General features: G+C 42.2%; 1 protein-coding gene across 8 annotated transcripts in view; it reads left to right on the top strand.

The window, feature by feature from the left end:
• Nucleotides 1-12,914, top strand: part of ABHD2 (abhydrolase domain containing 2, acylglycerol lipase) — a 115,599-nt gene that overhangs the window by 62,933 nt on the left and 39,752 nt on the right. For all 8 annotated transcript variants that reach the window (XM_054450342.1, XM_054450348.1, XM_054450345.2 and 5 more), the window contains 2 exons: nt 1,291-1,466; nt 4,982-5,149. In XM_054450342.1, coding sequence (XP_054306317.1) covers nt 1,291-1,466; nt 4,982-5,149 — 344 coding nt within the window. The remainder of the gene's footprint in view (nt 1-1,290; nt 1,467-4,981; nt 5,150-12,914) is intronic.

Raw genomic sequence — 12,914 nt, forward strand, 5'->3', positions numbered from 1 at the left:
ATAATCCACTCGGCTCTTATAAATGCCTTCGCCTGCCTTCCAAATGCCATGGCTTTTGCAGTGATATTTGCACCTGTGGTGTTATGCTGGCAAGTGGCTTCATGTCCTTAAGGTCTTAAAATACTCTCCTCTCCTCCCCTCCCCCGAAAAGGAAGCTTGTCTGGGAACTGGTTTGCTTAAGGTGATAGCTTCACTTCTCTTAACTTTGTGTAGATTTGATTAATTAGGCACACATACAAGGAGTAAATCAAAGACGGGTTTTGGGGATCATCTGGTTCTGAGAGAAATGATAGGCAGGAATTGACAAGTAGGTTAAGGTAAATTATTAATAAAACACTCACCACTGCCATATAATACAGAGGGGAATGATTGATGTCACTACCATTTTATATTATACGACTCCAGTTTATATAGGATACAAATCCTGGCCAACCATCAAGCTTAGGCTAAAAGCCATGGAAGTGAAACCAACAGCAGTTTCAGTAAATGGAGTCATCTTGTACTCCGGTTGTAAACCATAATCATTTCTTAGTTGTAACTTGGAACATCTTCTTTTCCTGGTAATTAACTATTTGTGATTTTTGCATTTCCTACCAATGCCTAGAGTCACTCTGTGTTTTTACAATGCACCGTTGTTAGCGAGGCTTCATGCCTTGCTTAGGCTCACAAGCCTTTATCCTTAATCAATCCAACAAATATTTACACTGCACTACCCTTACAGCACATTCTCTGGAGCATACAGTAGTGCCCTCACCCCACAAGGCACTTACAGGCTCTTAGAAGAATTTGCAGGCCTTCCCAGCAGTAACTGAGAGCAGCAGGTTTGGCTAATGGAGTAACCACTACAGCTGTGGCCTGTCTCGTTAGGGAAAGAAGAAGTGAGCTTTTAGTGAGTGTAGGCGCTGTGCTATTTCATATACATCAGCTCCTTTAATAATGAGCTAACCTGTCAAGTTAGAATGTGTCCAAAATATATCACTTGCTTTCTTTTTATTCTGTATTGTGGAAATAAGCCATGTTGAATTACTTAACAGTTACCCTAAATTGAAATCCTCTCTTTATCTACATGTCGTGGTTGATTTCTAAAGCTAATCTGATGCAGAGTGTATTAGTAAATGGGGAAAGGCGGTAAATCATGGCACAGATGTAATGTAATAAAAGCCTCATGTTTATGCTTTGTGTGCAGAATTTGCCAGGAAAAAAATAGGTTGAAAGAGTTTTGCTAAAAGATTTTTCAGAACATTGCTCAAGGAATGTAGAGAAAATTGACCTCCCTTGTCCTTTCTTTAGATACATTCCACCGTTGATCTGGGGGAAAAGTGGACACATCCAGACAGCCTTGTATGGGAAGATGGGAAGGGTGAGGTCGCCACATCCTTACGGGCACCGGAAGTTCATCACTATGTCTGATGGAGCCACTTCTACATTCGACCTCTTCGAGCCCTTGGCTGAGCACTGTGTTGGAGGTGAGCTGCTTTAGATTGTGTGATTGAGCCATCACTCAGAGAAGGAGCACTAGTCAGTGCGGAGCACAGCAGTGTGAATACTTGTGCCACTGACTCTGCCCATGGCATCAGGGGCTGTTGGGAAGCCTGCTGGGATTCATCACTTAGGAGCAGCCCGCAAAGGTTAGCTTCAGCGTGTGTTTGCCAGTCACCATGTAAAGCTCTTCAGAACTCATTGTAGAATAGTTTTTTGTTTTTTTTTTTTTTTTGAGACGGAGTCTCGCTCTGTCGCCCAGGCTGGAGTGCAGTGGCACGATCTCGGCTCACTGCAAGCTCCGCCTCCCAGGCTCACGCCATTCTCCTGCCTCAGCCTCCCGAGTAGCTGGGACTACAGGTGCCAGCCACCACGCCCGGCTAATTTTTTTTTTGTATTTTTAGTAGAGATGGGTTTTAACTGTGTTAGCCAGGATGGTCTCGATCTCCTGACATCGTGATCTGCCCGCCTCGGCCTCCCAAAGTGCTGGGATTACAGGTGTGAGCTACCACGCCAAGCCGTAGAATAGTTTTTAATCCTCTTGTGAAGTACAGAAGCTTGATGTAAGGGGATGAGGGAGTGCTTGGAGCCCAGGCACCCCAGGACCAGGCCTCTGGGTTGATGACAGCAACAGAGGCCAGACCATTCTCAGTGCTTGGTGTATACTGTTATCTCATTTAATCCTCAAATAGCGCTGTGAGGCTGGTATTTACTATCCCTACTTTACTGATGAGGGAACTGAAGCTCGGAGGTGCAGTATAGGCTGGCGTTTGTTGGATAGCAGTAGATAAAAAGGCTCCCAGGTTCCCTTTGCTTAGGTTTCCCTGGACAAAAAGACACATTAAGGTCATATCTATCATGCAATGGTCTGGGACACCTATTTCTGAGAAATAACTGAAATTTTCATTGCTGCTGGAATTTGGCATTATTCTATCTAGCCTATACAAATAGCATTCATTCTAAAATGCTTCATAATGAAGACTTTTGAGGAAGTGGAGTTAGGTACAAGCATCCTTTTGAATGCTATTTCTACCAAAAGAGAACATGTCTTTTGCATTCTATAGTATTCAAAAGCACCTTAGTTTTTTTTTTTTTTTAATAGGAACTCAGTATTTATTTATGGGTAAATTCCAGTAAACATATTAGGCATTTAAAGTGGCTAGAACTGCTGAGTAGCTGGTGACAAAGATTTAATTGTTATTCCCTCTGCCTGGAATGCTGGTCCCCAGACCTTCACATGGCTGCCTCCTCCTTGTCATTCAGGTCTCAGCTCAGATGTCATCTCCTCAGAGGGACTGTCTCAGACTCCCCTAACTAGTGTTTCCTTCTCAGTAAATCCATCACGCCTTCCTGCTTTAGTTCTTCTTGGTAGCTTCTACTCTCTAAACCTATTTGTGTGCTTGTGTATTATTTATCTGCTAGAATGTAGGAATCCCCAGAGCCCCAAATAGCTGGCTTCTAATAAACAGCCATGCGAAGGGATGAATACGTGAATAGGTGAGGAGTTCACACTGTGTTTATAAATCTGTAGCTGGTTTTTCCAATATTTATTTATTCACCATACCCAGTTAAATGTTTTCTTTCCCTTATTTCTAATGCTTTTTCTTCTTCTACCAGTAAAGCACAAAGTTTAGTTTGACCATCTGCTCTTCCTACCAGGACCAACATGGAAAGTTGAAAAGGGCAGAACAGTGATTCTTCCTTGTACTTGCTCATGTTTTTCCATCACTCCTGCCCCCAGAAATGACTGACAAAGGTGCTTCTAGGGAAGGCAGTATTTGTACCTAAGATGTACTTTAAGAAAAACAGCCCTTTTTCCCCTTTTCTGATTTTTTTTCTGACTATAAAAGGAGTAAGTACTGATTTTAGAAAATATGAATAATACATTTAAAAAATAAGAATCACCCATAATTTTGTCACCCAACTTATATTGTTAATGTTTTGTTCCATTTTCTTACAGTTCTATGCATTGTTTTTCCAAAATTTGAATTATCATACATTGTATTATAAAGACTTTCCCATGTCATTAAAACTCTAAAAGTCTTCAAAAACACAGTTTTAATGATTGCTTAATATTCTCCAATGTGGTCATAGTATAATTTAACCATTCTTCTGTAGTTGGGCATTTAACTTATTTACAACTTTGTAGCTACCAATAATTAGATCATCCTTCATCAGAAAATTTTAGGCAGGATTTCAAGAATTGGAATTTACTAGGTCGAAGCTTATAAATTTTATAAAGAGATGGAGTCTTGCTGTGTTGCCCAGGTTAGAGGTGCAGTGACTGTTTACAGATACAGTCATCGTGATCTACAGCCTTGAACTACTGGGCTCAAATGATCCTCCTGCCTCAGCCTCGCAAATAGTTGGAATACAGATGTGTGCCACTACATCCAACAATTTACAAAATTTTTAAGGTTCTCTATGCATATTGGAAAATTGCTTACTAATTCACATTTCCCTACCAGCATTAAGAATTTCTAAATTTTAAAAATCTTAATTTGAAGAAAAATTACGATCAAATTTAATGACCTAAGCACCTCTTTTCTTTTAAAGTATGTATTCATATTTTTAAGTGGGCAGTTCATATTCATGATAGAAAGTTCACAAGATACTAACAGCATACAGTGAAAATATCTCTCTCTCTGTCCTCTACTCTCCATCCCTACCCCTGCTCAGTGGTACCCACTCTCAAGGTTCTTGTGTGTGATTCCAAGACAGTGGATGCATTTGTAAATATAGATATCTTTTTTTTCTCCACACAAAAGGCAGCATTATTATAACCCCCTTCTGCATTTAGCATTTTTTCACTTAATTTATGGAAGAGCTTGCCACATCAGCGTATATAAAGATGTCTCATTATTTTTAAGGGCTTCATAATATTTCATCGCTTAGATATGCAATAATTTATCCAACCAGACCCCTATTTCTGGGCATTTAGATTGTGTTCAGTCATATGCAAAAGAATATGTATTGCATGATTGAACACAACCTAATGCATATATATTATTTTACGTATGTACAATTGCATCTGTAGGATAAATAACTGAAAGTAAAATTGCTGGGTCAAAGAGGTCTGTGCAAATACCACTTTTTATTTTCTCATTCATTCATTCATATAGAATTTCTTACAGAAATTAAGAGTAATGTTCAGGAACTTCTATAGCAATGTGACTGAGTAATTTTATATTTGTTGAATCTTATAGTAGAAAATTGAGGTTTATATATTTTTCATTTCATTTTTCTAGCAATTAACTTTTATTGTCTTTTTCAAAAGTATCTGTTCATGACTTACTGGACATTTTCAAAATCAACCCTTCACTATAAATAGCTTGAGAAGCACTGATATAGACAGCTCCAGCTAGAAAGGAAAAAATATTCCCCAGAGAAAGATGTATGTTGAATTCCCTCCCCCTGTTTTCTAGGCCAGTGAAGTGTAATTGTGTCCATTTATCATGTCACATTTCTTGGATACATCAGGATCTCTTTCTCTACCCTATAGATGATATCACCATGGTCATCTGCCCTGGAATTGCCAATCACAGCGAGAAGCAATACATCCGCACTTTCGTTGACTACGCCCAGAAAAATGGCTATCGGTGTGCCGTGCTGAACCACCTGGGTGCCCTGCCCAACATTGAATTGACCTCGCCACGCATGTTCACCTATGGTAAGCATGGCTAAGTGGAGTCCTCCCTTTTTCTGCAAGTGTGCTGCTACTTCTGCTTCTGCCTTGTTTCTTCTTTTTTTAAGTTTTAAACCTATGCCCATCTGTAAGAGATGGTAGGTCACACGGTTATGTCAACAGCCAACTTGTACTGATGATGCCACGCCTCACACCAGCCTTTGAGATGGGCACTGTAACCACCCTCACAGAGGCAGAAACTGAAGCTTACAGGGGAAAGTCTTGCCCAAGGTCCCCTAACTAGTAAGAGTCACAGCAGGGCTGGAAGCCAGGTAGATTGGGTAGCAGAGCTCATGACCTTCAGGACTGTGCTGTTCTGATGCTCATTCCTCAGGACTCTTGTGACTGACAGGCAAGAGTGTGATGAGGCATGTGAATGTCAGTGGGAAGGGAGCCTGGCACAGTAGCAACTTACTGGATTTTAGGTTCCTGGGGAACAAGAACTAGATCTCGTATTTCAACAAATGCTTCTTGATTTGAATTAAAATTGTATGTTAGCTGGGCCAGTTGTGGTGGCTCATGCCTGTAATCCCTTCTCTAGTAATTAATTTTTATTGTCTTTTTTTTTTGGAGACAGAGTCTTGCTCTGTCGCCCAGGCTGGAGTGCAGTGGCGCGATCTTGGCTCACTGCAAGCTCCGCCTCCCGGGTTCACTCCGTTTTCCTGCCTCAGCCTCCCAAGTTGCTGGGACTACAGGCACCCACCACCACGCCTGGCTAATTTTTTTGTATTTTTAGTAGAGACAGGGTTTCACCGTGTTAGCCAGGATGGTCTCGATCTCCCGACCTCGTGATCTGCCCACCTCGGCCTCCCAAAGTGCTGGGATTACAGGCATGAGCCACCATGCCCAGCCTTTTTATTGTCTTTTTCAAAAGTATCTGTTCATGACTTACTAGACATTTTCAAAACCAACCCCTCACCATAAATAGTGCACTTTGGGAGGCTGAGGCAGATGGATCACTTGAGGCCAGAAGTTCGAGACAATCCTGGCCATCATGGCAAAACCCTGTCTCTTCTAAACAAAAATTAGCTGGCACACGCCTGTAATCCCAGCTATTCAGGAGGCTGAGGCACGAGGATCACTTGAACCCGGGAGGCAGAGGTCATGCCACTACACTCCAGCCTGGGCAACAGAGCAAGACTCTGTCTGAAAAAAAAAAAAAAAAAATCCTGTTTTAGCTAAGGTTCTGGCTTCTGGACTGCTTGTTCTTGATTCTTATTAGCTCTCTCTTTAGATTATATATGCATACATAAACAATAAACACATAAAATATGCATCTGTATATGCACAAATATTTGGGATGTTATAAGCAAATAAATTGTAATATGTTTTAATGGGAAATAACCAAAAATTATATCTATCATCTCACCATAACTATAATTTTCTGTTTCTTCAAACTACCCTTCTGTCTTTATCAATGTATACATAGTTTTTATTTATTGCAGTCATAGCATGTATATCTATGGTGATTTATTTAAATAACTTTATATTCACCAGCATAAAGATGTTTAATCTTTTTAAGAGCCACATTGCTGTTACTACTCTGTTATAGTTTATTTAACCATTTATCTTTGTAGGACATATGGATTGTTTAAAGTTTTTCAGCGTTTTAAATAACAATGCTGTGAATACTGTGTCTTGTACATAGAATTATTTTCTCTTGAATGACCTTGGAGTAAATGCCCAGTAAAATTGCGGAGTCAACATTTTTTTATGCATATTTGTACATCTTGTCAGATTGACCTCCAGCAAGGTCATTCCAGTTACATTGCCACTGGTAACATGCAAGGGCACTGTCTCCTATAAGGGCAAGTAAGGGAAGGTCACAGGTACGGAAGCATGAACAGGTATACCTGCTTTGTGCCAAGCAGGGTGCTGGGTGCCCTGAGTTCATTTCCTCTTCTGTATTCACACCCACAGCTGAAGATACCCATTTTACAGACTCCGTTCTGTTCAGCAGTTTGATCAGTAGCTTGAAAATACAGGTGAATTCGGCCAAGCGCAGTAACTCAAGCCTGTAACCTCAGCACTTTGGGAGGCCAAGGCAGGCAGATCTTGAGGTCAGGAGATTGAGACCATCCTAGCTAACACGGTGAAGCCCCATCTCTACTAAAAATACAAAAAAGTAGCCGGTCGTGGTGGCAGGCATCTGTAGTCCCAGCTACTTGGGAGGCTGAGGCAGGAGAATGGTGTGAACCTGGGAGGTGGAGCTTGCAGTGAGCCGAGATCGCACCACTGCACTCCAGCCTGGGCGACAGAGTGAGACTCCGTCTCAAAAAACAAACAAAAAAAAAAAAAAAAAATAGGTGAATGTCCAGATTTACATTTAGCATAGGCACAGGGGGACTAGTGAGTATGTGGGAGACAGAATTGGACCCAAAAGTCAGAAATAGGCCAAATCAAACACAAAGAAAACAATGGGGAATAATGGTAATGTCCTGTGCTTGGATATATAGATTGTCTATATAAGTAGAAGATGGGGAGGCATGGCTTGGCTTCAGGGCCAGGTTGGAGATTTGGGAGCACTAACAGTACAGTGTGAACACTTACTGTGTGCCAATGGGAACACTTAATGTGCATCAGACACAATACTGATGTCACATGTAGGCACAATCTCTTTTATCTCCACAGCAACCCATGGGACCGTAAAATTCTGATGAAAAAACTGAGGCACAGAGAGGTTAAGTGATTTGGGCAAGGGCACAGAGCCAGTAAGTAGAAGAGCTAAGAGAGGAGCCTGGATCTGGCTGCCGGAATCATCTCAGAGATAGCAGAGTAACTGGGTCTGTATGGTCTAGTCCTCCCAGCTCCAGAGTGCTGTACTGTTGGGGCTGTAGGCCAAAGAGACCAGATTGGAAGGCGTTACCACACCAAGTCAGAGGAGACCAGCAGCCAAAGAGCAGAGAAGAATAGGTTAAGTGCAGGCCTTGCTCCCAGAGAGTACCTGGGTCAGGAGACAGGCTCTGGATCCGATGCCCCAGCACTGCCACTGATGCTGTGTGGCTCGAGCAGTTTCTTAAACTCAGTTCCAGATTCTTCAGCTGCAGTAAGGTGGAGCTACAATTAAATGTGGGTTACTGAGGACTTGGTAGGCAGTTGATTACATATAGTAAACATTTATTGTATGTTAGGTTCATTCTTTTTGTTTTGTTTTGTTTTGTTTTTTTGAGGCAGAGTCTCACTGTGTCACCCAGGAGGGAGTGAAGTAGTGCAATCATGGCTCATTTAAGCCTCAACCTCCCAGACTCAAGCGAGCTTCCCACCTCATTTTTTAATTTTTTGTAGAGACAAGGTCTCACTATGTTGTCCAGGCTGGTCTCGAACTCCTGAGCTCAAGCGATCCACCCGCTTCGCCCTCCCAAAGAGCTGGGATTACAAACGTGAGCCACTGTGCCAGCCAGGTTTGTTCTTATTCAAATACTTGAAGGTATATTCATGTTGGTGAGAGATTAACCGTGCTCTTTGTGACCCAGATAAGGAAGATGTGTTCTGCCGGGGAGATGCGAGTATCGTTAAAGAATTACAATACAAGGCTGGGCACGGTGGCTCATGCCTGTCATCCCAGCACTTTGGGAGGCTGAGGCGGACAGATTACCTGAGGTCAGGAGTTTGAGACCAGCCTGGCCAACATGGTGAAACCCTGTGTCTACTACAAATACAAAAATTAGCCGGGCATGGTGGCAGGCACCTGTAATCCCAGCTAATTGGGAGCCTGAGGCAGGAGAATCACTTGAACCCAGGAGGCGGAGGTTGCAGTGAGCCAAGATCACACCACTGCACTTCAGCCTGAGCGACAGAACGAGACTCTATCTCAAAAAAAAAAAAAAAGGAATTACAATACAGTGTGATGAGTGGACTAATACAGCGGGCCTGGTGAATGTGCTGCAGCAGCGGGCCTGGCGAAGGTGCCGCAGCAGCGGGCCCGGTGAAGGTGCCGCAGCAGCATGGAGAAACTAGCCTGGATCTATGGGCGAGGAGTCAAGTTGTGGGAGGAAGAATTCTCCCAGGAAGGGCATTTGAGCTGGGTTCTCAAAGATGAGCTCCTAACTAGAGGCACTCATAAACAGTTGGAGTTTGTAGACAGCGGAGTGGGCTATGGAAGGGCAACCCATGCAGAAGAGCAGCATTCACAGCTGCCTTAACAGCACTGTATGTTTGGGCTGAGGAGCTGCCTGTGAGCATGAAAAACCCTTGGAGATGAGGTGAATCCATCAGGGGAGAGCTTCAGGCCCCCAGTTTTGAAAATTAACTATCTCCTTTAATTTGTGGATGGTGTTGTTACATTTTATTTCATCAGAATTTTAGAAGTAAATTTCTGTAGTTTATTATACTTTAGAAATGTTCTAGAAAGACAGGTGACCTAGAAAAAAAATGGGTGTCTTCTTCTAGCCATACTATTTGTTTTTTGTGTGTATCAGTACATGTTTTACTTGTTAATAATTTCTTTTAACCATTGGAGGATAAGCTCAAACAAATAGGACCTTAAAAAGGTCAGAAATCCAGAATTTGGATGCTTTGTTGAAATGTAAAAATTAAAACATCTTTGGTAGCTTCAAAGAGCCTAGAGAGAGAAAGCGCTAGTGTTTCGTTAGGTGCTATTGATGTAATTTTAGTTTAAAATAAAGTTTTTAATAAATGTTTTCCTGGGCTGGTGGAAAAGGAGCAATCCTTCACCAAAGGTGGCCGAACACGTTAGAGCAAAGCCCATGTTTGTTACTTTTGACTGGTCAATTGAGGCAGGTCCACAGTTAACATGCTAGAACTGGAAACCTTTTATCATAGTTAATCGTGTCCTCATGTAAGTGTGTTAGTTGTTGATATGTGGGCTTTCTATACTTTAGTACAAAGATCTTTGTCAACTTTTGTTTCTACACCCAGTACTGTTCTCAATTTTTGATTATTGTTGCCTTGCAATATGGCCTGATATCTGATGGTACCAACCCTGACTCATGGCTATTTCAGAGTATGCTCTTGTCTGCCTACCTATTTTTTTCATTTGAACCGCAGAATTATCGTGTCAAGTTCCATGTTGAGTTTTTGTCTTATTAGTCAAGATGGACTAGATTATGCTATGGAAACAACTTGGATCTCAGCGGTTTAAAACAATTATTTCTGTCCATACTATCCATCCATTATGGCTTAGCTGAGGGGCCTCTGTGTCTCCATGATTATGGTCCTCACCCAAGGAACCAGGCCCATGGAGCAGCTACCTGCTGGAACATTGCAGAGGGTGGGAAGAGTGTGGCTCTTGAAGCTTCTCCTCAGAAATGACAGAGGTCACTCCTGGTCACAATTTATTGGTCAAAGTACAGTACACGACCAAGCCTAACTTTAGTGGGGTCGGGGAGATGCATCCTTCCTAGAGATGGGAAGTAGTTATTGGTGGTGAACTCTTGCACAGTTTATGACAATTTCTGAAGGGGAACTTTAATTTATAAATTAATGTGGAAAATTTTATAATAACTTTTTTCATCCAGGAGCATGACCTTTTCCTTCAAGTCTTCCTTTATTTCTACCTAAAAGAACTTCTAGTTCTCTTTGTGTAGGTCAGTTTGTTGTCACACTAGAATTTCCCATGGGAGCTTTTAAAAGATACCAGTGCCAGTGGCTTACCTCTCGGGGAGTCTAAGGTACAGCCAAGGTTTTTCAGAGCCACAGATACAGGTTTTATTCCTTGTTCCCTCTTTAGTTTTTTTTATTATTTATTTTTGCTTTTTTACTTTTTATTACAGACATTTCAAAATATGCAGAAGTAGGGAGAATAGTAGAATAAACCCCAGTGTACCCTTTACCCAACCTCAACAATTGTTCAACTCATGGCCAATCTTGTTTCCTTTACGCCCTTCTTGCATCCCCTCTCAAAGATTATTTTGTTTTATTTTAATTTAATTTAATTAATTTATTTATTTTCTGAGACAGGGCCTCACTCTGTTGCCCAGGCTGGAGTGCAATGGTGCAATCTCAGCTCACTGCAACCTCTGCCTCCCGGGTTCAAGTGATTCTCCTGCCTCAGCCTCCCTAGTAGCTGGGATTATAAGCACCTGCCACCACACCCAGCTAATTTTTGTATTTTTAGCAGAGACAGGGTTTCACCATGTTGGCCAGGCTGGTGTCGAACTCTTGACCTCAGGTGATCCACCCATCTCGGCCTCCCAAAGTGCTGGGATTACAGGCATGAGCCACTGCACCCAGCCTCAAAGATTATTTTGAAGCTATCCCCAGACAGCCTATCCAGTTTCATCTGTGACTATTTCCAGTGTGTATCACTAAGATACACAGGCTCTTTGTAAACTGTCTTCATTTGTTAGGACTGCCATATCAAAATACTACAGTGGGCGTGGCTTATACAAGAGCAATTTATTTTCTCACAGTTCTGGGGCCTAGAAGTCCCAGATCAAGGTGTCAGCAGGGTTGGTTTCTTCTGAGACCTCTCTTCTTGGCTTATAGATGACTGTTTTCTTGCTGTGGATTCACACTACCATCACCTGTGTCTCTGGTATCTCTCTGTGTCCTAATCTCCTCTTCTTAAAAGGACACCAGTCATCCTGAATTAGGGCCCACCCTAACAACCACATTTTGGCTTAATTACATCTTTAAAAGCCTTATCTCCAAATATAGTCACATTCTGAGGTACGGGGGTTAGGACTTCAGCATATGAATCTTGGGAGAGACACCTTTCAGCCCATAACATAACAGAAGCACAATGGCATCATCACAACGGAAACACTTAAAACAGTACTCCTCAAGAGCAATTCAATTTCCCCATTGTCTTCCTGCTTTTTTTCCCGTTTTAATTCGTTTGTTCAATTTAGGATCCAAGTCAGGTCCATATATTGCAATTGGCTGATAGGTCTCTTATGCCACTTTTCAATCTCCTTCCACGCATTTTTAATAGGTCCCCAACCAAGTAAGCCTCTTCCAGGTGGGGTCACTGGATGTGACATTGGGGGAGCTCTCTGGATCCCCAGGACATACTGCAGTCCACCATCAGGCCCCCTGTTCCCACCCTGAGTGTATGGAAATTCCAGGCACTGAACTCCAGTGCCTGCTAATCCCAGGACTGCCCAGGTTCTGTCTGGAAGGCCCTTCTGTGGTCTTCACTTGGCTTCTGTTTGTCACTCACGTCTCAACCAAGATGTCACCCTCTCAGAGAGCCCTTCCTTGACTCCTCTCCCTCATCTAAAGTCCCCCCCCAACCCCAGTCATTATCTAATGCCCCTCCTTACTTTCTTCAAGCCACTTAAGATTTGAAATTAAGGATTTGTTTTCATAATCTGTGAAATTATTTGTTTATTTGCCTATCGTCTGTCTCTCCATCCCAAAAGTTCACTCCATGAGAGCAGGCAGTTTTTGCGCTCCCTGCTGTAGCTCCCCAGTGTCTAGAATCCTGCTTGGACCGTAGAAAGCACTCACTGCATCAGTGTTTACTGAATGCCTACTGAGATGGGAACTGACAGTTTGTGGATGTAAGATGATACTTTACAAACTAGTACATCCCAAACCATTGTGCCCTATATGTGAGTCTTCCCTTAGGCAAATTGCCTCTCTTTTGAGCAGATGCCAGGTATTCAAGTCACTGTGAATACCCTTTGGGCTTTTTGCAACTGTGATCTTGACCAGAAGAAAACTAAAGAGCTCATTAACATGAAACTCTATATTCTTCTTTTCCTGTTATGCACCTGCCTCAGATTTCTCTGAGAAAATTATAAAGGATCTTTTCCCATTTATCAACCCAACTCTGTTCCAAACC

The sequence above is a fragment of the Pongo pygmaeus genome, chromosome 16 (assembly GCF_028885625.2).
Source record: "Pongo pygmaeus isolate AG05252 chromosome 16, NHGRI_mPonPyg2-v2.0_pri, whole genome shotgun sequence".
NCBI classification, from domain to species: domain Eukaryota; kingdom Metazoa; phylum Chordata; class Mammalia; order Primates; family Hominidae; genus Pongo; species Pongo pygmaeus.